Here is a 27,041-nt window from a genome sequence, read left to right on the forward strand (position 1 = left end):
GTTTTGATTTGCATTTCTCTAATGATTAATGATGTTGAGCATTCTTCCCTGTGTTTGTTGGCAATCTGTATATCTTCTTTGGAGAAATGTCTATTTAGGTCTTCTGACCATTTTTGGATTGGGTTTTTTTGTTTTTTTGATACTGAACTGCATGAGCTGCTTGTAAATTTTGGAGATTAATCCTTTGTCAGTTGCTTCATTTGCAAATATTTTCTCCCATTCTGAGGGTTGTCTTTTCGTCTTGTTTATGGTTTCCTTTGCTGTGCAAAAGCTTTTAAGTTTCATTAGATCCCATTTGTTTATTTTTGTTTTTATTTCCATTTCTCTAGCAGGTGGGTCAAAAAGGATATTGCTGTGATTTATGTCATAGAGGGTTCTGCCTATGTTTTCCTCTAAGAGTTTTATAGTGTCTGGCCTTACATTTAGGTCTTTAATCCATTTTGAGTTTATTTTTGTGTATGGTGTTAGGGAGTGTTCTAATTTCATTCTTTTACATGTAGCTATCCAGTTTTCCCAGCACCACTTATTGAAGAGGCTGTCTTTTCTCCACTGTATATTCTTGCCTCCTTTATCAAAGATAAGGTGACCATATGTGCGTGGGTTTATCTCTGGGCTTTCTATCCTGTTCCATTGATCTATATTTCTGTTTTTGTGCCAGTACCATACTGTCTTGATTACTGTAGCTTTGTAGTAGAGTCTGAAGTTGGGGAGCCTGATTCCTCCAGCTCTGTTTTTCTTTCTCAAGATTGCTTTGGCTATTCGGGGTCTTTTGTGTTTCCATACAAATTGTGAAATTTTTTGTTTTTTCTGTGAAAATTGCCAGTGGTAGTTTGATAAGGATTGCACTGAATCTGTAGATTGCTTTGGGTAGTATAGTCATTTTCACAATGCTGATTCTTTTCCTGCCTTCTTAAACTGAGTGTTCTGAACTTAACTTTTCCTGATAAATATAGATGTATAAGCAGTAAAAATTAGGTCATACAAAGGAATTCCATGAGTCAGAACAGATTAAAAATTGAAATTCACAACTACTTCATATACATAACACCAAGAAAAAATATGCTTGATGTTCTGTAATTATGTCCAATGAAAGAAATAACTCCTCAGAGGATACACAGGAAAAGCAACAGAAACACAAGGATCTACTTTATCTTTCCTTTTTTTTTCTTTTAAAAAATATTTCATTGAAGTATAGTTAATTTACAATGTTGTGTTAATTTCTGCTGTATAGCAAAGTGATTCAGCCATATATATATTCTTTTTCATATTCTTTTCCATTATGGTTTATCACAGGACATTGAATATAGTTCCCTGTGCTATACAGTAGGCCTTTGTTGTTTATCCATCCTATATATACTAGATTGTATCTGCTAATCCCAAACTCCCAATCCTTCTGCCCCCCATCCCCCTCGAGGATCTACCTTATCTTTCAGTGAACACTCTGTAGCCTCTTGCAAGTCCCTGCTACTCATGAGTGTTCTAAGCCAGTCAATGCAAGAATGGCAGATGGCAGACCAAATCTAACAACACAGGGGAATGTGACAAAATATTTTGCTCACAGTTGTGTTAAAGTATCATTATACATGTGTATTCACACCTCCTCTCAAAGAATTAATTCGCTTCTGCTTGGCATCAGAGAAACATAGCCCATGCTTTCACCATGTGTTATTTTGCCACTTGCATTTGGTTTTAATCCAGTACTAATACTGCAGAGCCAAATAATTTAAGTCTCCAGCATTTTTAGCCCTGGAAATCTGTACTATATGTGGGAAAGTAGGTATAGGTGTAGAAACCGGCAGTTAGAAACAGAGGCAGAAAGTTGCATCATTTGTAAAATGTGGAAGATATGAATTTTACAGCATGGTTGGTATACTCAGTGGATATAAAATCACCTTAAAAATCCTACATATAATAACTTTTAATGTCATACCTAAGTCTTTGTATTTTTTTATGGGTTAATATTATTTCAAGAGTATGTTGGGCAAAAACTAATAATGCACACGTTGAAATGCAGTTCAAGTGAAACATATCACCTAGGAGCTCTGGAGAGAGGCAAATTTCTTTCCTTTTCTCCATAAGAAGGCTATGAAAACTATGGATCACCCCAGAGAATCATGGTAGTTGACTGTGGTTCTTGTCTTTTTAAACAGCTCTATTGAGCCATAAAACTCATCCATTTAGACTGTATAATTCAATGCTTTTTAGTATACTCAGTGTTGGAAGTAATGGTTACTTTTTTTGTTTGTTTGTTTTTTACGTATGCGGGCCTCTTACCGCTGCGGCCCCTTCCTTTGCGGAGCACAGGCTCTGGATGCGCAGGCTCAGCAGCCATGGCTCACAGGCCCAGCCGCTCCGCGGCATGCGGGATCCTCCCAGACCGGAGCACGAACCCGCGTCCCCTGCATCGGCAGGCGGACTCTCAACCACTGCGACACCAGGGAAACCTGGTAATGGTTACTTTTTAAGATGTTTTGGTTTTTCAGTTTTATGAATTCATTTGTTAACTATTAAAAGATTTTGATACATAGATAGAGAACACTTAACTTTAAAAATTCAATTATTTCCCATTATTGAAGGTCTAGGCAAAGAAGAATGCTGGTTGTGATCCTCTTGTGGACCCATTAACTCCAGTATTATGTTGCTCTTATCTGACAACAACAGAAACTTAGTTATTTATTAGAGCAGAGAAGAGTAAAACTCAAAACCATCACATTGTGTAAAAGGAGTCTTAAATTCTAGTTCTAGCTCTGTTACTTACTAGCACAATTTCTGATAGTATGGTATAGGTACAATGGGTATGCAGTGGATCAGTGATCCCATTATCAGAGAGGTCACATGAATCATCTACAGATCTTGAAAAACAAACAAAAAACCCAGCTGATGCTCAGTTCCACCACAGAGAGATGTGGTAGATAAGAGTGAGGCCTAGGTATCTGTTTTGTCTTAAAGCTCCAAAGATGATATGGATGTATTCCCCTGGCAAGAATCACTGCAACCACTACTCACTGGACGGAAGAACAGCTTGGTTGTGTGATCCTCTGAAGTTATATCACTTTTCTTGTGCCTCGGTTTCCTCATGAGTAAAACAAGAATTCCTAAATGTTTCTTCTCTGCAGGTTGTTGGTACCAAAGAGGAATATATGGAAATGGTTTGAAAAGCAAAAAGTTCAACAAAAATATAAACTGAAAAATCCTTGTCGTCATTATTAGCTTATCCTTGTGACTTCCCCCTCTTATCGTATGAACTAGGATTGGAACCAGTTTTAGTTCTTCAGCTGGTGAAGCAGATGCTTTGAGCACCAGATATAAAAGAGAAAGGGAATGTTCATTAAAATGAGTCCCCTTATAAAGCATTTCTTATTAAAGTTTCCCTAATACATCATCACTAGTTTAGAGGATTATATTCATTAAAAAAAAAAAAAAGAGGGAGGCCTAATAGGGGAAAGTCTCTCTTTTAAGAGGAATGGCAAAGGATCTAGGAAAAGGAGGGAAAAACAGCTTCCATAGAAATGTTTCCAGTTCTTATACTGAGAAGACAGCGCACAGAGAAAAAATAAAGACACTTAAAAACAGAACTACAAAAGATTTGTCCTACTCAGTTTATATGTAATTCAGATGATTAAAAGATAATATATGTAAAATGTTTAGAACAGTGTCTGGAACATACTAAGTGCTCAATGAATGCTGACTATTGACATCTTTCATTCTCCTTCTTCTACAAAAAAAGAAGTCATCATGGTGAAGAATAAAAAACGCAACACTGGGAGAACAGTTCTAGATTCTACTTCTAGCTCTGTCACTGACTAACTATGTGACCTTAGGCAAATCACTTGAATTCTAAGGTCAGGTTGTTAAGAAATAAAAAACATCAATGGGTATCTTTTTAAGAAATTAGAAAAAGAACAGTTCAATAAAAGTAAAAGGAAAATAATAAAGATACTAGCTGGCATAAATTAAATTTAAAATATATAAGAAGAAAAAAACCTAAAAGTTGGTTCTTTGGAAAGAGTAATAAAATTAATAGATCTGTAGCAAGATTCTTAAAAAAAAGGGGGGGGAGTTTCACAAATTACCAATATTAGGAACACTAAAGTGCTAGAGATCTTATAGATATTAAAAAGATAGACAACTTTATGGCAATAAATTTGAAATTTTAGATGAAATGGATATTTCCTAGAAAAATGCAATTACCAAGAACTAGAACATCTTAATAGTCCTTTCTAATAAAGACGTTGAATCTGTAAGTAAAGAACCCTCTCACAAAGGGATCTTTAGAATCAACTGGCTTTATAGGTGAATTCTTCCAAACATTAAGGAAGAAATAATACCAATCTTACATAAAACTCTTCCAGAGAACAGAAAAAGAGGGAATCCTTCTCAATTTATTTAATGAAGCCAGCATAAACCTGATACTAAAACCTGACAACATTATAAGAAAGGAAAATTACAGGTCTATCTCTCTCATGAAAATCATTGCAAAAAGCCTAAAATGACACAAGAAAAGTATATTATGATCAAACTGAGTCTACTTCATGAATGCCAAGAAGGCTTAACAGTGGAAAGTCAATCAATGTAATCCACCACGTAACATAAGAAAGGAGAAAAATAGGACTTCCCAGGTGGCACAGTGGTTAAGAATCTGCCTGCCAATGCAGGGGCCACAGGTTCAAGCCGTGGTCAGGGAAGATCCCACATGCCACGGAGCAACTAATCCCATGCATCACAACTACCGAGCCTGAACTCTAGAGCCCGCAAGCCACAACTACTAAGCCCACATGTCATAACTACTGAAGCCTGCATGCCTAGAGCCCATGCTCTCCAACAAGAGAAGCAACCACAATGAGAAGCCCATGCACTGCAACAAAGAGTAGCTCCTGTTTGTGGCAACTAGAGAAAGTCTGCGCAAAGCAACGAAGACCCAACACAGCCAAAAATAAATAGATAATTTTTTTAAAAAAAGGAGAAAATCATATTATATCAACCAATGAAGTGAAAATCATTTGATAATAGCCACCATTCATTCATGATAAAAACTCTTAGATATTTCCTTATTTGATAAGAGGTAGCTACATAAAACCCAAAGCAAACATCACACTTAATGATGAAATACTGATGTTTTCTCCCTAAGACTGGGAGTGAGACAAGAATATATAAAGAACCCCTACACATTAATAAGACAGACAACCCAATAAAAATATGAGCAAAAGATCTGAACAGGCACTTCAGAAAAAATGATATGCGAATAGCCTATAAACTATGGAAACGTATTCAGCTTCATTAGTCATCAGGATTTGAGTGAAGATTTTTCTTTTTAAGTACTTTTCTCCCGAGCAGAGAAATTAAACAGAGGGACAAGAGTTGTAACAGGAAATTCTAATGCACTTAAAATATCACATAGAAAGTGTGGAACATAAAAATTGTGCTCACATTCAACTAAATAAGAAAAATAATCACCTTATTTTCAAAATTTATTTGTTAAGCACTTACAACGCAGCAAGTACAGTGGTAATTATCAAGACCAACACCACTTAATATCATGCATCTTTAAAAAGTATTCAAACTGTAAAGATAGGAAGAAGGCATCATGGAATAAATCAAGGAAAAAGGGATTGATCTGGATACCAGAAAATGTGAATTCTGTCTTAAATTTGCAGTACCAAACTAGCTTAACTTTGGACAAATTACTTTTTTAACCTTCACACTCTACTTCTATAAAATAAGATGGCTGGAATAAATGATTTCAAAACTCTTTTTCTGAGAGGGCAGACAGCAGAAGCAAGAAGAACTACAATCCTGCACCCTGTGGAACAAAAACCACATTCACAGAAAGACAGACAAGACGAAAAGGCAGAGGGCTATGTACCAGATGAAGGAACAAGATAAAACACCAGAAAAACAACTAAATGAAGTGGAGATAGGCAACCTTCCAGAAAAAGAATTCAGAATAAAGATAGTGAAGATGATCCAGGACTTTGGAAAAACAATGGAGGCAAAGATGGAGAAGATGCAAGAAATGTTTAACAAAGACCTAGAAGAACAAACAAACAGAGATGAACAATACAATAACTGAAATGAACACTACACTAGAAGGAATCAACAGCAGAATAACTGAGGCAGAAGAACATATAAATGACCTGGAAGACAGAATGGTGGAATTCACTGCTGTGGAACAGAATAAAGAAAAAAGAATGAAAAGAAATGAAGACAGCCTAAGAGACCTCTGGGACATAATTAAATGCAACAATATTCGCATTATAGGGGTCCCAGAAGGAGAAGAGACAGAGAAAGGACCCAAGAAAATATCTGAAGAGATTATAGGAGAAAACTTCCCTAATTTAGGAAAGGAAAGAGCCACCCAAGTCCAGGAAGTGCAGAGAGTCCCACAAAGGATAAACCCAAGGAGAAACACGCTGAGACACATAGTAATCAAATTGGCAAATATTAAAGACAAAGAAAAATTATTAAAAGCAGCAGGGGAAAAACGACAAATAACATATAAGGGAACTCCCATAAGGTTAACAGCTGATTTCTCAGCAGAAACTCTACAAGCCAGAAGGGAGTGGAATGATGTACTTAAAGTGATGAAAGGGAAGAACCTACAAACAAGATTACTCTACCTGGCAAGGATCTCATTCAGATTCTATGGAGAAATCAAAAGCTTTATAGACAAGCAAATGCTAAGAGTATTCAGCACCACCAAACCAGCCCTACAACAAATGCTAAAGGAACTTCTCTAAGTGGGAAACACAAGACAAGAAAAGGACCTACAAAAACAAACCCCAAACAATTAAGAAAATGGTAATAGGAACATACACATCGATAATTACCTTAAATGTGAATGGATTAAATGCTCCAACCAAAAGACACAGGCTTGCTGAATGGATACAAAAACAAGACCCATATATATGCTGTCTACAAGAGATCCACTTCAGACCTAGGGACACATACAGACTGAAAGTGGGGGATGGAAAAAGATATTCCATGCAAATGGAAATCAAAAGAAAGCTAGAGTAGCAATACTCATATCAGATAAAATAGACTTTAAAATAAAGAATGTTACAAGAGACAAGGAAGGACACTACATAATGATCAGGAGATCAATCCAAGAAGAAGATATAACAATTATAAATATATATGCACCCAACATAGGAGCACCTCAATACATAAGGCAACTGCTAACAGCTCTAAAAGAGGAAATCGACAGTAACACAATAACACTGGGGGACTTTAACACCTCACTTACACCAATGGACAGATCATCCAAAATGAAAGTACCTAAGGAAACAGAAGCTTTAAATGACACAATAGACCAGATAGACTTAATTGATATTTATAGGGCATTCCATCCAAAAACAGCAGATTACACTTTCTTCTCAGGTGCGCACAGAACATTCTCCAGGATAGACCACATCTTGGGTCACAAATCAAGCCTCAGTTAATTTAAGAAAACTGAAATCATATCATGCATCTTTTCTGACCACAATGCTATGAGATTAGAAATCAAGTACAGGGAAAAAAACATAAAAAACACAAACAAATGGAGACGAAAAAATACATTACTAAATAACCAAGAGATCACTGAAGAAATCCAAGAGGAAATCAAAAAAATTCCTAGAGACAAATGACAATGAAAACACGACAATCCAAAACCTATGGGATGCAGCAAAAGCAGTTCTAAGAAGGAAGATTATAGCTGTACAAGCCTACCTCAAGAAACAAGAAAAATCTCAAATAAACAATCTAACTTTACACCTGAAGGAACTAGAGAAAGAACAAACAAAACCCAAAATTAGCAGAAGGAAAGAAATCATAAAGATCAGAGCAGAAACAAATGAAATAGAAACAAAGAAAACAATAGCAAAGATCAATAAAACTAAAAGCTGGTTCTTTGAGAAGATAAACAAAATTGATAAACCATTAGCCAGATTCATCAAGAAAAAGAGGGAGAGGACACAAATCAATAAAATCAGAAGTGAAAAAGGAGAAGTTACAACAGACACCGCAGAAATACAAAGCATCCTAAGAGAATACTACAAGCAACTCTATGCCAATAAAATGGACAACCTGGAAGAAATGTACAAATTCTTAGAAAGGTATAACCTTCCCAGACTGAACCACGAAGAAATAGAAAATATGAACAGACCAATCACAAGTAATGAAATTGAAACTGTGATTAAAAATCTTCCAACAAACAAAAGTCCAGGAACAGATGGCTTCAGAGGTGAATTATATTAAACATTTAGAGACGAGCTAACACCTATCCTTCTCAAACTCTTCCAAAAAATTGCTGAGGAACAATCCCAAACTCATTCTATGAGGCCACCATCACCCTGACACCAAAACCAGACAAAGATACTACAAAAACAGAAAATTACAGACCAATATCACTCATAAATATAGATGCAAAAATCCTCAACAAAATACTAGCAAACAGAATCCAACAATACATTAAAAGGATCATACACCATGATCAAGTGGGATTTATCTCAGGTATGCAAGGATTCTTCTATATACACAAATCAATCAACATGATACACCATAGTAACAAACTGAAAAATAAAAACCGTATGGTCATTTCAATAGATGCAGAAAAATCTTTGGACAAAATTCAACACCCATTTATGATAAAAACTCTCCAGAAAGTGGGCATAGAGGGGACCTACCTCAACATAATAAAGGCCATATACAACAAACCCACAGCAAATATCATTCTCAATGGTGAAAAACTGAAAGCATTTCCTCTAAGATCAGGAACAAGACAAGGATGTCCACTCTCGCCACTATTATTCAACATAGTTTTGGAAGTCCTAGCCACTGCAATCAGAGAAGATAAATAAAAGGAATACAAATTGGAAGAGAAGAAGTAAAAGTGTCACTGTTTGCAGATGACATGATACTATACATAGAGAATCCTAAAGATGCCACCAGGAAACTACTAGAGCTAATCAATGAATTTGGTAAAGTTGCAGGATACAAAATTAATGCAAAGAAATCTCTTGCATTCCTATACACTAATGTTGAAAAATCTGAAAGAGAAATTAAGGAAACACTCCCATTTACTATTGCAACAAAACGAATAAAATACCTAGGAATAAACCTACCTAGGGAGACAAAAGACCTGTATGCAGAAAACTGTAAGACACTGATGAAAGAAATTAAAGATGATACCAACAGATGGAGAGATATACCATGTTCTTGGATTGGAAAAAATCAATATTGTGAAAATGACTATACGACCCAGAGCAATCTACAGATTCAATGCAATCCCTGTCAAATTACCAATGGCACTTTTTATGGAACTAGAACAAAAAATCTTAAAATTTGTATGGAGACACAAGGACCCTGAATAGCCAAAGCAGTCTTGAGGGGAAAAAACGGAGCTGGAGGAATCAGACTCCCTGACTTCAGACTATACTATAAAGCTACAGTAATCAAGACAATATGGTACTGGCATAAAAACAGAAACACAGATCAATGGAACAGGACAGAAAGCCCAGAGATAAACCCACACACCTATAGTCAACTAATCTATGACAAAGGAGGCATTATATACAGTGGAGAAAAGACAGTCTCTTCAATAAGTGGTGCTGGGAAAACTGGCCAGCTACATGTAAAAGAATGAAATTAGAACACTCCCTAACACAATACACAAAAATAAACTCAAAATGGATTAATTAGAGACCTAAATGTAAGAACGGGCACTATAAAACTCCTAGAGGAAAACATAGGAAGAACACTCTGACATAAATCACAGCAAGATCTGTTTTGATACACCTCCTAGAATAATGGAAATAAAAACAAAAATGAACAAATGGGATGTAATGAAACTTAAAAGCTTTTGCACAACAAAGGAAACCAGAAACAAGACGAAAAGACAACCCTCAGAATGGGAGAAAATATTTGCAAACAAATCAATTGACAAAGGATTAATCTCCAAGATATAAAAACAGCTCATGCAGCTCAATATTAAAAAAACAAACAACCCAATACAAAAATGGGCAGAAGATCTAAATAGACATTTCTCCAAAGAAGACATACAGATGGTCAAGAAGCACATGAAAAGCTGCTCAACATCACTAATTATTAGAGAAATGCAAATCAAAACTACAATGAGGTATCACCTCACACCAGTTAGAATGGGCATCATCAGAAAATCTACAAACAACAAATGCTGGAGAGAGTGTGGAGAAAAGGGAACTCTCTTGCACTGTTGGTGGGAATGTAAATTGATACAGCCACGATGGAGAATGGTATGGAGGTTCCTTAAAGAACTAAAAATAGAATTACCATATGACCCAGCAATCTCACTACTGGGCATATACCCAGAGAAAACCATAATTCAAAAAGACACATGCACCCCAAGTTCATTGCAGCACTATTTACAATAGCCAGGTCATGGAATCAACCTAAATGCCCATCAACAGATGAATGGATAAAGAAGATGTGGCACATATATACAATGGAATATTACTCAGCCATAAAAAGAAACGAAATTGAGTTATTTGTAGTGAGGTGGATGGACCTAGAGTCTGTCATACAGAGTGAAGTAAGTCAGAAAGAGAAAAACAAATACCGTATGCTAACATATATATATGGTACCTAAAAAAAAATGGTTCTGAAGAACATAGGGGCAGGACAGAAATAAAGACAGAGACATAAAGAATGGACTTGAGGACACGGGGAGGGGGAAGGGTACGCTGGGAGGAAGTGAGAGAGTGGCATGGACATATATACACTACCAAATGTAAAATAGATAGCTAGTGGGAAGCAGCCACATAGCACAGGGATATCAGCTCGGTGCTTTGTGACCACCTAGAGGTGTGCAATAGGGAGGATGGGATGGAGACGCAATAGAGAGGAGATATGGGGATATATGTATATGTATAGCTGATTCACTTTGTTATAAAGCAGAAACTAACACACCATTGTAAAGCAGTTATACTCCAATAAAGATGTTAAAAAAATAAATAAATAAAATGTTAAAAAAAAGTAAAGTTTTCTAATTTGTTCAAAGTACTAAAGCTCACTAACCCTTGAATTGTTGGTTATTTTTGCTATTAGAAAGAAAAGATACATTAGTCATAGTATCTATATAACAATGAAATTTCATTTAGTGGAAGAAGCCATATGGTATCAGACAGACATGAGTTTTTGTTCAAGCTTTGGAACTTACTAGCTGTGAGATCTTGAACAGGTTGCTTAAACTTTCCAGCCTTAGTTTTCTCACTGAAAAATGGGGATAAAATAATAAGAATAATAACTCCCCAAAACTAAGATAAACTGGAGGTAGGGTGATTTACCAGACAAGAAAGAGATGCCTGAGGTTGTTACATGAATATGGCACATATAAGGATTGAATGATCATACCTCAAACTTAACATGTCCAAAAGAGAAGTCTTGATTTCCTACAACCCCAAACTCTGCTCCTCTCTCAGACTTTCTCATTGTAGTCAATGATCAAGCCTAGGAATAAACCTTGATTTTCTTTTCCTTACCATCTCCAACACTTAATTTACCAGTAATTCTGTCAGCCCTACTTCTGAATTGTATCCCTGACCTGTTTTCACTGTCTTTAACGCCAATACTCAAGTCCAAGCTGTTGTCATCTCTCACCCAGATCCTGCAACAGACTTCGCCAAGATTCTGCTTTACTACCCCTGTAGTGGAGTAGATCTTTGTACTAGCCACGTGTGACTATTTGGGTTTAGTTAAAATTGAGTTCCTCAGTTTCACAGTCACATTTCAAGTTCATATGGCCACATGTGGCTACTGGCTACCAATCTGGACATTACAAAATAGAAGATTTTCATCAGCATGGTCAAGTTCTCTAGGACAGCACTGATCTAGACACATGCCAAGCTCACGTCTACCTACAGGTCTTTCTACTTGCTACTCCCTCTTCAGAGATGTTTATCCCCCCAGATTTGGGGATGGCTGGCTCCTTCTCATAATTCAGGTTTCAGTTCAAATGAAGCTCCTCAGAGGAACCTTCTAAATTTAGGGTGGACCACTCAATTTGAAACAGCTCCCCAATCTCCCCATCCACAGACACTCTCCATCCCATTACTCTGTTTTATTTTCTTTATAGCACTTATCACTATCTGAACTTGTTTCGTTTTGTTCCTGTTTCTACCCACAGAATGTAAGCCCCATGAGGGCAGAACCATGTCTGTATGTTCACAGCTGTATCCCCAATAACTAGAACAATACCTGACACACAGAAGTTTAAAATAAATTGTTGAACAAAGCAGTAAGTAAGTATCTGGTAGAACATAGGTTTTGGCGTTAAACCAACCTATACTCCAATCTACCAGCTATCATATCTTAAGAAAAGTTATTTAATCTCTGAGCTTAATTCCTAGTGTTGTGATGAAGAGTAAATAAACAAAGCCTACAATCTGCCTTGTAGAGAAATGTCAGAAAGAAAGAAGCATGACTTGTGGTACAGAAGCACAAAAGTTCTACCACTCAGGTGATTTCTTTTCCAAGTGTGGCTGACCCATTCCTGATTCCTTTAAAGTGAGCTAGGTATTTCTGATGTATGCTCCCATAATGCAACAAACCAGAATATGGCAGCATAGTTCTGGATGATACAAAACAAAATAATAATGCTGCGGCCAGAATATTAACAATATTTTAATGACAGCTAATATTTTGGGGTCACATTAAGTGCCAGCCATTGTGCCAAGCATATCATCTCAGTTATTTTCTCATGAAAATTCTTTGAGGTAGTATTATATTATCATCATAACCATTGTACGAATGAGAAAACTGAGACACAGATAGAGTAAGTAACTCGCCCAAGAAGATAGATCATAAATGCAGTGGTTGAGATTGGAACCAGGTCCGATTCAAGAACCGACGCCTGTAACTAAGGTAAAATGCACCTTGCTTTTACAATAGATAGCATAGAGCTGCAATCAGCAATACTCTATTTTGGTTACTGCCTTCTGAACTTTTATTTATTTGCCACCTCTTTCTAGCTGCATAAAGAACTGAATATGGCTTGGGAATCCCCTGGTGATCCAGTGGTTAGGACTCGGTGCTTTCACTGCCGGGGCCCGGGTTCAATCCTGGGTAGGGGAACTAAGATCCTGCAAGCCATGTGGCAGGACAAAAAAAAAAAAAAAGAACTGAATGTGGCTTATTGCTTCATTTCAGTAACGCTAATGCTCTCAAATCCTTGAGACTAAACTTAGAAAAACTGAAACAGATCTTCTGTCGGTATATACAATTATGAAACTTATTTATTTCCTCCCTCTTTTATTTAAACAAAATTTGGACACTCCAGTAATAGGATTGTTTTTTTGGTCTATAATTGACATATGACAAATGATCTAAACTTTTTCAGTGATTGCGTTAGTAAGGCAGACCACTTCCCTCTTTTCTACTTGAAAAATAACTATTTAAAAATGTTCAAGAGGGGTTTATTTCAGTACACTACATTAGGTTTCACCCTGTGGTACAGATTCTGAATTCTAATTCCAATTCTAGTGGTGTTCAATTCACCACTTCCCAGCAGTGGGACCTTGATCTAGTTACGACTCTCTCTGAACCTCTGTTCTCCTTTTCTTAAGATGATTCCACTAAATTCGACAATTAGTGAGATCCATTTCATTTTATCACTGAGATTCTTTAATTTGATTCTCTTATAGATAACTGTACTTAGTTTGAATGTGCCCGATCACATCTGATAACCATTCTTCCTTTATCTCTCTCTAAAGAGTTAGGATAACAAGAAATCATTAATATTCAATACAAACCTCCATCAAGGCTTCGGGATGCCCGTTTGCTTGCTGTACGCTCAAAGTGTGGGGCAGGCCTGTCAATCAGAGCACTAGCTTGCCTGGTCTGAGCCTGAGTTCGGCCACTGTATCGAAATTTGGATCCCAGGGCAAGAAATTTGCTTTTAGGAATGGTGTCTGCAGATGTCAGTCTGGGGGGAGAAAACATGATAATCATATATTATATATATCATCTCACTCTAATGAGGTTGTGAGATTAAAGACAAAATCAAGTATTAAAAAGTTTCACAATTCTCACAGCTTCCTTATAGTTACTAAGACAAATTTCCAATCAAGCAATCATTATTTTAATTCTGTCATTTCTGAAAGCAACATGTATAATTTATTTGTGGCTTATATTAATGATATAATCTTATATCTCTATAGGTAGGGTCTTATGGTTTTCAAAATGTTTTTATAGCACTGTACTATTTTCACTATACCCCTGTAATATTTTCATCATTTTATAGATAAAAGAAACTGAACCTTAAAAAAGGTTACTTGCGGGCTTCCCTGGTGGCGCAGTGGTTGAGAGTCTGCCTGCCGATGCAGGGGACACGGGTTCGTGCCCCGGTCCGGGAAGATCCCACATGCCGCGGAGCGGCTGGGCCCATGAGCCATGGCCGCTGAGCCTGCGCGTCCGGAGCCTGTGCTCCGCAAAGGGAGAGGCCACGACAGTGAGAGGCCCTCATACCACCAAAAACAAAAAAAAAAAAAAAAAAAAAAAAAAAAAAAAAAAAAAACAAAAGGTTACTTGCTTAAGGTCATAGCTGTTAAGAAGTTGGGCAGTCAAGAAACTCAAGCCCAGAGCGCTTTTCCCCTCTCCTAGAATAATAATTTTGTCAGATGCACTCCAAACCCAATGCCTGGTATTCAATGCCTATGAAATCCTATTTAATAGGATATTTGGTGTATTTTCAACTCAGTTAGGAACTCCATCTTCTTTCTAAGCAGTACCCTGTGCTCTCTTTTGTCATGGCATTTACTACACTGAATTGAAACAATCTTTTTATGTGCTGGTCTCCACTATGAGACTGTGAGCTCTCTTTGGGTTAAAAATAAAGACTATGACTTATTCATTTTGTGTTTTCACTTCTGGCATAGTGCCTGGCATGAATCTGGCATTCAATAAATATTTGCTGAATAAATGCATAAATTGCTACATCAAATACTACCAAAAATAGAGTATTTTTTTCTCTTTGGGGTAGTTTAATTCAGCAAATGCTTTCTTTTATGTAATGAAGAATTACATGTTAATATATCCTCTTATTTTGATGCAATGGATTTAAATATGCTATCCTACAAGTAAATGCATTGGCTGTAGCTGAAACCTATACCATAGATATTAAACATTCAAAATAACTCTTTTTTGGGTGGGAGGGGAAAATTAGGAGTTTGAGATTAACATATACACACTACTATATATAAAACAGATAACCAGCAAAGACCTATTATATAGCACAGGGAACTATATTCAATATTTTGTAATCACTTATAAGGGAAAAGAATCTGAAAAAATATATATGTATAACTGAATCACTTTGGTGTACACCTGAAACAAACACAACATTGTAAATCAACTATACTTCAATTAAAAGAAAAGGGGAAAAAACTCTTTTTACTCTTCCTCACCCTCTTTTAAAACTGTTTTCTTGGTTTTAAAGAAGATGATGAAAACATAAAGAAATATTTTAATGCCATTAAGAATCTTTAATCGAATATAAGGTGTAGCCTCATGTTTTATTTGAAATGAGAATTGAAATGTTATTTTCCCTGACTTGTCTTTCTGTCCAGTGTTCTTTAGTGCTAAGTATGCTATGAAATTACAAATAGAAGAAAAAGTTATCGTGGTTCTCTCTCTTGACAGCCATTCATAAAGTCAAGTTTATTTACGAAAGACATGGCATAAAGTCTGGGATTTGCTTCAAAATAATCTGAGAAGTAGTAGGAAAGAGTGAGTGGGGATATAGATGAAGCAAGATTGACCTTGGGGTGATCATTGTTGAAGGTGGAGTTTGGGACCAGAGCAGTTCATTATACTATTCTCTTCATTGTGCTATACATGCAATTTTCTATAATAAAGATATTTTCTTAAAAAGGCAAACTGACAACTAGCTGGCTCTCCTTTCAACAGAAGTAATTATTTGTCTGCTAGATTTTATGTTCCATCAGGACAGGGACTAGAAAACTATCTAGTGATATATTCCCAATGCCTAGTACAGTGCTTGTACAAAGGGTTAAGCACACAGAAAATGCTTGGTAAATGAACACAAGGGGTTAATTATATGTCCTCTTGAAAAGCAAAGGAGATGAAACTTTCTTCTGTCTTCTGTTTATCTGATACAACTGTGCTTCAAAGACGGTTCTCTGTGCTCCCTTTCTGGGGTTGATTAGAACCAAGATAACGATCAGCTTCACATCTTTAACCTTCTAGAATAAGAGCCCCACAGAAGGTAGTTAAGCACTCCTTAGAGAAATTCCATGTGGAGGTAAGTCAGGGTACCTCTTCCTGACAGGACTGGTTTTAGCTCCACTTAGGGCAATCACAGAGCCTCTAGTAAACACAGGTTCTTATTTCTCATTTCCCTCCTCCTTCTACCATACACAGAAAGGTGCTCTAGGAATGTTAAGACAGTGTTTTTCAACCCAAAGGAGGAGAACTAGACTCATTTTATCTTGCTTAAGATGATCTCACCTGAGCTAAATAAAAGATGGCCAGCCATGCAAAGAAGGAAATTTCAATAGGAGGTTTAAAATAGAAACATGCATAAGTAATTTATCCTTGAAAAATACTTAAGTGAGAACAATACCTGAAAAATGTGTGATGCTCTACACAGACTTTCCATAATTTCTTAGCTGCTCGGTAACTGGGAAGTTTGAATCCGATGGTACTTTCATACTGTTCTTGCTATAAATACACAAATAAACATGGAATATAAAGTATTATTCAACTACAATGATTCAGGACCAGAGAAATATGGTGCTGCAGAAGGGATCATTGTGAATAAAAAGAAAGTTACTAGTCTAAGGACATAAAATATCATTTGAAATTTTTTCCTACTTACCAAAAGAAATTTACTCACTGAGAGTGTTTTTTTCCACAGCAAGGAAGCCAGGGAATGCATCTTATATAATTTACACATCTTATTTTGTTCAGAAACACACACACACACACACACACTGTATATTATTCTGAGACACAATTAAGTCACATTTTGATTGTCCAGACACTGCTCTTCCTTAGTTACTATCTGCATTTAGGATACTAGACTACTCAGTAATCAGGGAATAGGATAGCAGATGATTCCTCCAATCAACTAATATTATTATGCAATCATTTTTAGTAACAGGAACTAAAGATTGTGGCTCAAACCAGATTATTGAATTATTAAATGCCTTTTTTTTTCTTTGATTGATCATTAGTTTATCTAGATACTTCTTTGACTGAAGTAAACCACATCCTGCCAGGGCTACTGGAAACACTATCTGCTAGTCTCTTGCCTCTTTGTTTCTGCCTTAAGCATACTTTATAAGATGGAAAGGACACTGACATTTACTTCTAGTGCCTATTATTGCCAATAACACTATGATCAGACAGTATCATCTATATTTTTACACATGAAGAAACTGAGATCAGAGAAGTCACCTGCTTGGTCTCACAGCTATTAAGTGGCAGAACCAGAATTTCATGGTTGCCACTATACCACGCTACTTCTGAATCATCTGTTGTAGTCACAATACTATACTACACTTCTCAAAATCCTACTGTTGTTCTTTATTGCTTTCTTAAGTAAGAATTTTGCATTTTTAGTATATATTATATAGTTAACATTTAAAGAAACCAAGGACTTCCCATTATCATATATATATATATATATATATATATATTTTTTTTTTTTTTTTTTTTTTTTTGGCCTTCCCACATTAAAATGTAAGATTGTTGAGGAATGGACTTGAGGACACAGGGAAGGGAAAGGGGAAGCTGGGACGAAGTGAGAGAGTGGCATGGATTTATGTATACTACCAAATGTAAAATAGCTAGTGGGAAGCAGCTGCATAGCACAGGGAGATAGGCTCGGTGCTTTGTGACCACATAGAGGGGTGGGATAGGGAGGGTGGGAGGGAGATACAAGAGGGAGGAGATATGGGGATATATGTATATGTATAGCTGATTCACTTTGTTATAAAGTGGAAACTAACACACCATTGTAAAGCAATTATACTCCAATAAAGATGTTAAAAATAAAAAGATTGTTGAGGGATGGACTCTTCTATTGATATTTACTGTTCTTAGCCCCTAGAATAGTGTCTGACACAAGGAAAGCCATCAATAAATATTTGTTGACTGAATGACTCTTGGATTTGAACCTCTTTGACTTTTGCTAGGCACAGGTAAATAACTATGGTATAAATAAATGCTTCAATGATAATCCTTATCCAAAATTTTAAGGCTGCACATTCAGTATTTCTATGTTCAAATAATGAGCCATTTTTCACCAGCAGATGGTGATATATACACAAAAAAGCCTCTTTACATTAGTACGATGCTTTCCTGTTCAGAGCTTTTACCTCTGTCATCTCATTTGATCTTCAAATCAACCTTGACAGAGCAGGTATTATCCTCCTTGAATGGTAAGGAACACTTTAGATTTATCCAGGGTCTTTTACTTAGTAGGTGGCAGAGTAGGCACTAGAACTTTTTTGTTTTAATTTAATTCCTACTTGAACAATTTTCTGCTATACCATGATGGCTCTTTAATATGAAAGTTAAATTTGGCCAGCATTAGTATATTCTGAAAATTGACCACCAACTAGTAACTGAGTTATCTGGTACAAAGTTGAACATCCAACTCTACTAAAAATCTAGAACTTGACCCTAGGACACATTCCCAGTAACTACTAGAACCTACATATACAAATTATTATATAAGGTAAGGGACTGATGTACAAAACATAAGTAATTTAACCCCACAATTTAAAAATCTCATGCTACTTAATTTAAAATTATTTTCCATCAAGCTTTTACCTGGAGTAAACAAGGAACAAGTTTATTAATCCAAATTTCACTTTTGGCCATGGTACATTTATCTACATGAAGAGAACTGTCCAGAAAACAAATAGGAAGGAAGAGAAGAAGCATCACGGGACTGATTAGGAAACAAAGTATCAGCACCTAAATAGTTAGCTACAGAGAGTCCTCATAGATGACATAACAAGGAAAATAGGTATGAAGAGATGTTTTAGACATGGTCTGTGTTTGATTCAGGAGGAAAGGGAAACACAAATTCTGTACCTCTCCAGGCCGAATCTTAATGAAAAAGCTGCTACGTTTGTAGGAAATCTTCAGCACTTTGGGCCAAGGAAAGCGGTTAATTCTCAGCTTATCTTTGTAAACAAGAAGGCCACTAGAGCAGACACCTAGGATGATATCCACTCCCTCCAAGTCCTAAGGAAAAAAAGCATTTGCGTTTCAGTCTTGAGCAAAGTGCTCAACATAGTCGACTATTATTAGACAATCTGAAGATATCAACAACCAAATACAGTTACAAAGAATACAATGAAAAATAAAGTTTAACCTAACAACCATAACCCATGGGACTATTTGGTCTATGTAAAAATGTTACTACACTACGTTTTAAAATCAATGTTATTACCGACCACAAATAGCTTTAAAATGTCCAAATCAGACTCAGTAATTCTATTTCTATAATCTGTTCTAAGGAAATAATTCACATCACAGAAAAAGCTTTACACGTGATAATGTTCAGAATGTTATAAGAGCGAAAAACTGGATATAACCTAAGTATCCAAGCATTAGGGTTAAATTATTGTTCATCCACATATATATATGTATAACTGATTCACTTTGTTGTAAAGGAAAAACTAACACACTATTGTAAAACAGTTATACTCCAATAAAGATGTTTAAAAAAAAAAAATTATTGTTCATCCATATAGTGAAATACAATGTGGCCATTAAAACAGTTAAATAGAATTTGGGAGATAAATGGGAAAATAATTATGTTGTAACATTAAAAAAAATAAAGCAGGATAAAATTACATACATAATTTATTCCAACAATATAAAAAATATACATAGAAGAAAGATGAATACACCAAAATGTATTTAGGTGGTACAATTATGAACAATTTTTCATTTCAGTTTTCGATACTTTCCAGTTACAATAAACATGTACTATCTTTTAAAAAGCATTCAAATATGAAAAAACTAACACATGTATGTAAGAAATTCAAATACAGAAATGTGTAAAATTTTAAAAAAACCTACCCTCCTCCTCCCACACTCTTTAACAGTAACCAGTACTAATTTGATAATTTCCAAGATTATCCTATTTTCTAGGCACATACAATTATGTATGGATAATATATACATATACATATAAATATATTATTAATAAATATATCACCTTTATAATGAGGAAAACAACTAGAAAAAATTAAAATTCAGTCCTTGAGGGTGGAAACTGTATCTAAATCATTGCTGTATCACTCCAAACACTGTTATTGACAACATTGTCAGTAAGTGTTTACACTGAGTTTGTTACCTGCTCACATTATTAATCATAACTTATTATGGCAAATATTAGTAAATTCTTTGCTTCAGATTTATAAAAATCTTGATTCATGTAGGTTGATAAATTAAGAAATTTCAAGGTATTTTAGTAACAACATACACTAAGCTTAAACCTTCAACCATTACTATCAATTATTTCATTCATTATTAGTGACTGAAGGAACATCTGCTTTTCTTTTGTCCAAGAAACATGGACATACACACATCTTACCCACTGAAGGAATCGACTGCTATGAGGAGTAATACAGCCACCATCACCACCCCTCAAAGCCACTGTGAAATGTCACTCGGCTTGCACCTCATCTACCTTCACAACACTCCTCTCATAAAACTGAGCCTCTGCAGCCTCCCAAAAGGCTTCCCTTAATAATTCAAAGAGAGACACTAATTTATTTTTACCATGCCTGTCTGTATATGAAAATCCTAGGGCAGGCATTTTGGTCTCCCAGTTCTGAAGTACTCAAACCTATCATTATCATAGTCAGCAAATAATTACTATGGTAGCTGCATGTCCTATACATGTATGTTTAAGTCAGCAGACCACAGGACTTCCTGGAGGCCAGGGCATAGGGCTATGTATACTACCAAATATACGTGCACAACTATAATTCTTGTTTTTCTATGATAAAGTGGTCATCCCTCCAAAAACCATGATAAGTATAGGAGTTTTATTCCTTATAAACTCAGTATGAGAGAACTCAGATTTTAATAATTACTGATGTTAAGTATAGTAAGGTTTTTTTTAAGTATAGTAACTTATAAATATTATCCTCAGGTCAAAAAGGAACAATAAGTTACCAATAAAGCCATATTTGCACACCCCTTTATTAAAGAAAAAATTTTAATTAACTATATAATATTAATCATCTATGTCTGTACTTCAAGGAAAATAAATTTCACCTGAGTTAATCTCTACAGATAACGATTTATTTATATCAGTAATAAAAAACCAGAGTTATATGCTTCTAGACTGCTCCTTTTCCCAAAATGAGTATAAAGAAACATATTAGTGCCTACGTGTGTTATGTACAAGCACAATAGAGAGAAGAAGAAATTATATTCAGCTTCAATTCGATGACTACATAACAGAATTTCCCAGATGTCCCCTTAAGTTTTTAAAGGCTGTGGGTACAACTACATCTCTCTTTTAACTATAGGTTTTGGAGAAACAATTTGCTTTACAACATTTGCTGTAGAAATATGCTGCCTGACTCCTCATGTAATCCTGATAATTACTGAATTGACACCAGCCTCCGGCAGAAATTGAGAAGCAACACCTAACAATTTCAGTTCTGGACCCGATCTGATCTTCCTACCATCTATTTCTGAGATTCACAGAAGTTACAGTACCCAGCCCAAAGCAATCCAGAGCAACATCTTAAGAAAACTTACTAACATGCAATGAAATTTTATTAGTTATTAGAATGTAAATAAGGAAGAAACCTCAGATACAGATATTCAGGTTGGGAGAAGCCTGAAAGGTCATTTTAGTCCAATCACCCACCAAATGTTTGAATGTCCTTTTCTAAATTCCTACCAAGTGATTATTCTGCCTAACCTGGAATATCTCCAGTGATAGACAACTCAATCCCTTCTGAGGTAGCCCATCCCATCTTTGAAATAGCTCTGTGAGACAATTTGTCCAACTGGGCTGTAAAGTATTTCCCTGCAGTTTTCATTTTACCGGCTCTAGTGTTATATCTTGGAGCCATATTGAAATCTTTACTTCACAAGTTAATCCTTGAAATCCATGAAGACTGACATTATATCTTTCCTAAACTTTCCCTTCTGTGGGTTAAGTATCCCTATTCCTTTGCCTGTTTCTCACTGGACATGGTTTTGATTCCCCATCACGCATCCTAATTAAATTTCTCTAAATGAACCTCAGATCATCCCTTGAGCCCTTTCTTTCTCTCACAAACTCCACAACCTCCCCAGCCATTTCAGTAGCTGAAGATGAGAGAAGTCAAGCGACATCCCTTAGGTATTCATTGTGTTAGGTTGTATTAGGTAGAACTAGGATGAAAGCTTCACGTTTCCAAATCCCTAACCCAGTGGTTCTCAAATGAGCCCCTGTGGTTCCTCCTGTGTGCATTAGAATCACCTGGAAAGCTTGTTAAAACAGACTGCTGGGCTCCACCCACATAGTTTCTGATTCAGTGAGACTGGGATGGGACCTGACATGAGCATTTCTAACAAGTTCCTAGACGATGCTAAATGCTGGTTCAGAGACCACACTTTGAGAACCACTACCTTACATCAATGATTCTCAGATTCAAGCATGAAGGAGGATCATTGGGATATTCATTAAATCTGGAGACTTAGCCTCTCCTCCAAAGTAATTCAGTAAATCTGGGAGGAGCTCAGGAATCTGCATATTTAATAAACACCCCAGGTGATTCTGATATAGGTGATGTTGTCTGTGAAACATGCCTCACTCTCACTCTATATTTTCAAATATGTCTGCATTTTAGGAAATTATCATTTCTTTTGCTCTCAGTGCTATATCTTTTGATCCTTATGGTTGCTTAGGTGTGAAACTTCATTCTGATGGTGGAATTGTAAAAGGGCAATTCAATTGATACACTTAATACACTTGACTGGTTCAACTGATAGACTTAAAATTCCAACAAGAATTACTATCTCCTCTGAACATTTTGTAATGCCCCAGATAAAGGTTGATAAGAAATATTATATGACACAGATCTGACACATGCATATTAATAAAGTCCAAAGTTACCATTACCTTTGCTTTATGAAGGTCAACACCATACATAGACAACTTTTTGGCATTCTCAAGAAATTCCAGGTCAGCCTGAGCTGGAGTCATGGACCTTTAATAGAATAAAAAAAAGACTTTCAGTGTCACAGTGTCAACATTTACAATAATAACATTTGTATATTACTTGTACTTTATATAAACATCTAAACATATACATACCAATATGTATGTAGATATATTTCATAGTCCTAAAAGTAGACGATTATGTATGGAAAAGGACTCTTATCACTACCTGTGTCTAAATAATTGAAATATGCCTTGGAAAAAGAGACCTTGGAGAAACAAAAAGTCACCAAAAAGCTATCAGAAAAAAAAGTTAAAAAATAAAACCTTCTAAATTTCTTTAAAGCTACCTCATCCACCATCAGTTCTTCCCCTCCCTGTCCTTAGCCCTTTTCTTCCACACACATAAACTCCTCCCACTAATTTATCTTGCCAAGGAGGTGACCAAATTAAATCCTCTGAGGGCATGGTACAACTTACAATATCCTCTTAGCTGCCTTTTTCTCTCCCTATCCCTGAACTGAGTTAATATGGAAATTAAACAGGAGGGCAGCTGAAGTTGCTTAACTGGGGATTCTTAATGGGGGCAGGCTTGATGAAAAGAAAATTTCTGGTAACAGATGGTGTCCTGCCCACTGACCTAAACAAAATAAATTGGTTAATACAGGCATGTAGATAATGGGGCTGCTTTCTCTGTTATTAAGATGTCTTCATTACTAGGCATATAATGAATTAAATTTGTTTGAAAACAATCAGCCTCACTGTCTAAACACTCACTGTGACAGTCTTTCCTTCTCCTTTATAACTTTCTTCTCTTTTGAAAAGTGCTCATGAGCTGTTATGTTGAGCTTTGAAGAAAAAAATATTACTCCTAGTGCTGTGCAATTCAGACCAATCAAACAGAACTTCATAGTAACAATAAAGCAGCCATACCCCCAAAGAAAAACCATGTAAATGCCTATTTCCCATAAGACTGCCAGCCTCCAGCTATAAAAAGCAGCAGTGACCTATTCACTTAACAAGAGAAAGTCTCTTCCAAACCCATCTGTCTTTATCCTCATTAAAAAGAACAAAGGGTTCCCTGGAATAACATACCCCCCATAAAAAAAAAATCTCAGGAAAGAAACTGCAGATTTGTTAATGACTCAGCATCTCAGAATAAAAACTTCCTTCCACAAGCACTAAACCATAATACCTGAATGCTCTTTATTAACGACTCTGAAATTGAACACAAAAAAGGAGAATGGGAAAATAAACACATATGCAAGTCCGTATATTCAAGTCATTAAAAACATCTCAGGAAACTTTTGTAGTTTTTTTTTTTCCTCATACAAATTATATACTTTTCTAGTTAAGGTTACTCCCATTTTATGGGTTTTTGGGTTTTTTGTCTTTGTTGTTGTTAGTGTTAGTATTATTGATGGCTTGAATTTTAGGATTCGAAGCTGAAATGGAGCTTGAAGATTATAGACGAAGAAACAAGCATGGAAGGATTACATGGTCATAGGCAAGTTATGACTCAGTTTAAGGCAGCAGGCTTTAGCCAGGACCCAAGTCACATCACTGCAGCTGGAATCCTGGCTCCTGCACTTAAGAGTAGTGACCTCTCATCTCACACCGGTCAGAATGGCCATCACTGAAAACTCTAGAAACAATAAATGCTGGAGAGGGTGTGGAGAAAAGGAACACTCTTCCACTGTTGGTGGGAATGTAAATTGATACAGCCACTATGGAGAACAGTATGGAGGTTCCTTAAAAAACTATAAATAGAACTACCATACGACCCAGCAATCCCACAACTGGGCATATACCCTGAGAAAACCATAATTCAAAAAGAGTCATGTACCAAAATGTTCATTGCAGGTCTATTTACAATAGCCAGGACATGGAAGCAACCTAAGTGTCCATCAACAGATGAATGGATAAAGAAGATGTGGCACATATATACAATGGAATATTACTCAGCCATAAAATGAAACAAAATTGAGTTATTTGTAGTGAGGTGGATGAACCTGGAGTCTGTCATACAGAGTGAAGTAAGTCAGAAGGAGAAAAACAAATACTGTATGCTAACACATATATATGGAATCTAAGAAAAACAAAAATGTCATGAAGAGCATAGGGGTAGGATGGGAATAAAACACAGACCTACTAGAGCATGGACTTGAGGATATGGGGAGGGGGAAGGGTAAGTTGTGACGAAGTGAGAGAGTGGCATGGACATATATACACTACCAAACGTAGGGTGGATAGCTAGTGGGAAGCAGCCGCATGGCACAAGGAGATCAGCTAGGTGGTTTGTGACCACCTAGAGGGATGGGATAGGGACGGTGGGAGGGAGGGAGATGCAAGAGGGAAGAGATATGGGAACATATGTATATGTATAACTGATTCACTTTGTTGTAAAGCAGAAACTAACACACCATTGTAAAGCAATTATACTCCAAAAAAGATGTTAAAAAAAAAAAAAAGAGTGGTGACCTCAATCTCCTAACTATAAAGTAAGAAGCATAATAATACCTACTTCCTGAGACTAGTATAGGCAATGATTTTTTTTTTTAATCTTTGCTGAATGAATGAATGTGACTAGTAGGATAAAATGAGATGTTTGTGAAACTGCTTTGTAAAATATAAATGTTTATTATTATTGCACCCTTAGGTTTCTGGTACAGTGGTACATCATAAGCAACTCATAAAAGAGAAATAATTTTAATCACTTGAATTTGAAGACAAGTTTTAAGACATTAAATGAAGCAAGCATGATGAAATCTTCCCCACATTCCTCCAACTCTAAGGGACATTAACGGGGTCAATCAATTTGAATACAGATTTAAATTTCAAACTATGTAGTTAAATGATTTTCTAATAAGTAAGCATGCTTTAAAATTGTATTAAGGGCAGGTGGTAAGAAGAGGTCTTTAAAACTATGACTTTCCTTGTTAGTTGAAAATAATATTTATATTTGAGGTTTGGCTGATGCTTTGCATTTAACATTTTTTTATATAACTAAAAAAATTTTGAAACACACTTAAAAGTTATATACAATACAAACAATTTTTCCTGAACCATTTGAGAGCAAATTGTCAACCTGATGACCAATCACTCCCAAGTACTCTGGTGTGTAATTCCTACAAACAAGGACATTCTCCTACATAACCTCCACAGGACTCTGAAAACAAGGAAATAAACAGTAATACATTACTGCCATCTAATCCTCAGACCCCATTCAAGTTTACCCAGTTATTTCCAAAATGTTCGGTATGGTGGAAGAATCAAGTTTAGCCTCATGGAGTTTCATTTAGTTCATCTCTCTTTCGTCCTCTTCAGTCTGGAAAAGTTTCTTAGTCTTTCTTTGACTTTCCTAATCTTGAACTTCTAAAGATTATATGCCAGTTATTCTATAGAATGCCCTTCAATTTGGGCCTGTCTGATGTTTCTCCATAAATTGACCCCATAAGTTATGCATCTTTCACAGGAATATCACAGAAGTGACCCTGTGTTCTCACTGCATCCTATCAGGGGGAACATGATAGGAGATGTTCATTTTGATCAGTGATGTCTGCCAGGCTTCTCTTCCATGAAATTCCTCTTTATCTCTTTGTAATTAATAAATATTCTGTGGGAACGTTTTTGGAAATAGTCTATTCCTTGTCAAACTTTTAATCTATTCACTCATTTATATCAGTATGGACTCAGGGATTCTCAACTTATTCAATGTAATATAATCAGTTACCTTCCTTATTTATTTTAGTGCTTAAATCGTCCCAGATTTGGTTAGTGGGAGCCTTTCTAAGCTGGATTCTGTGTCCCTCTGACCATTTCCCATCATTTTTTGAGCACCTCCTTCTGGCACAACGTAGAGTCAGAGTATGTGAGT

General features: G+C 36.0%; 1 protein-coding gene across 39 annotated transcripts in view; it reads right to left on the bottom strand.

The window, feature by feature from the left end:
* Nucleotides 1-27,041, bottom strand: part of EPB41 (erythrocyte membrane protein band 4.1) — a 203,213-nt gene that overhangs the window by 62,917 nt on the left and 113,255 nt on the right. For all 39 annotated transcript variants that reach the window (XM_067013420.1, XM_067013456.1, XM_067013432.1 and 36 more), the window contains 4 exons: nt 23,126-23,213; nt 19,078-19,230; nt 16,595-16,692; nt 13,764-13,936 (listed from right to left, as the gene is read on the bottom strand). In XM_067013420.1, the coding sequence (XP_066869521.1) occupies nt 13,764-13,936; nt 16,595-16,692; nt 19,078-19,230; nt 23,126-23,213 (512 nt within the window). The remainder of the gene's footprint in view (nt 1-13,763; nt 13,937-16,594; nt 16,693-19,077; nt 19,231-23,125; nt 23,214-27,041) is intronic.

Source organism: Kogia breviceps, chromosome 1, assembly GCF_026419965.1.
Source record: "Kogia breviceps isolate mKogBre1 chromosome 1, mKogBre1 haplotype 1, whole genome shotgun sequence".
Classification (NCBI taxonomy): domain Eukaryota; kingdom Metazoa; phylum Chordata; class Mammalia; order Artiodactyla; family Physeteridae; genus Kogia; species Kogia breviceps.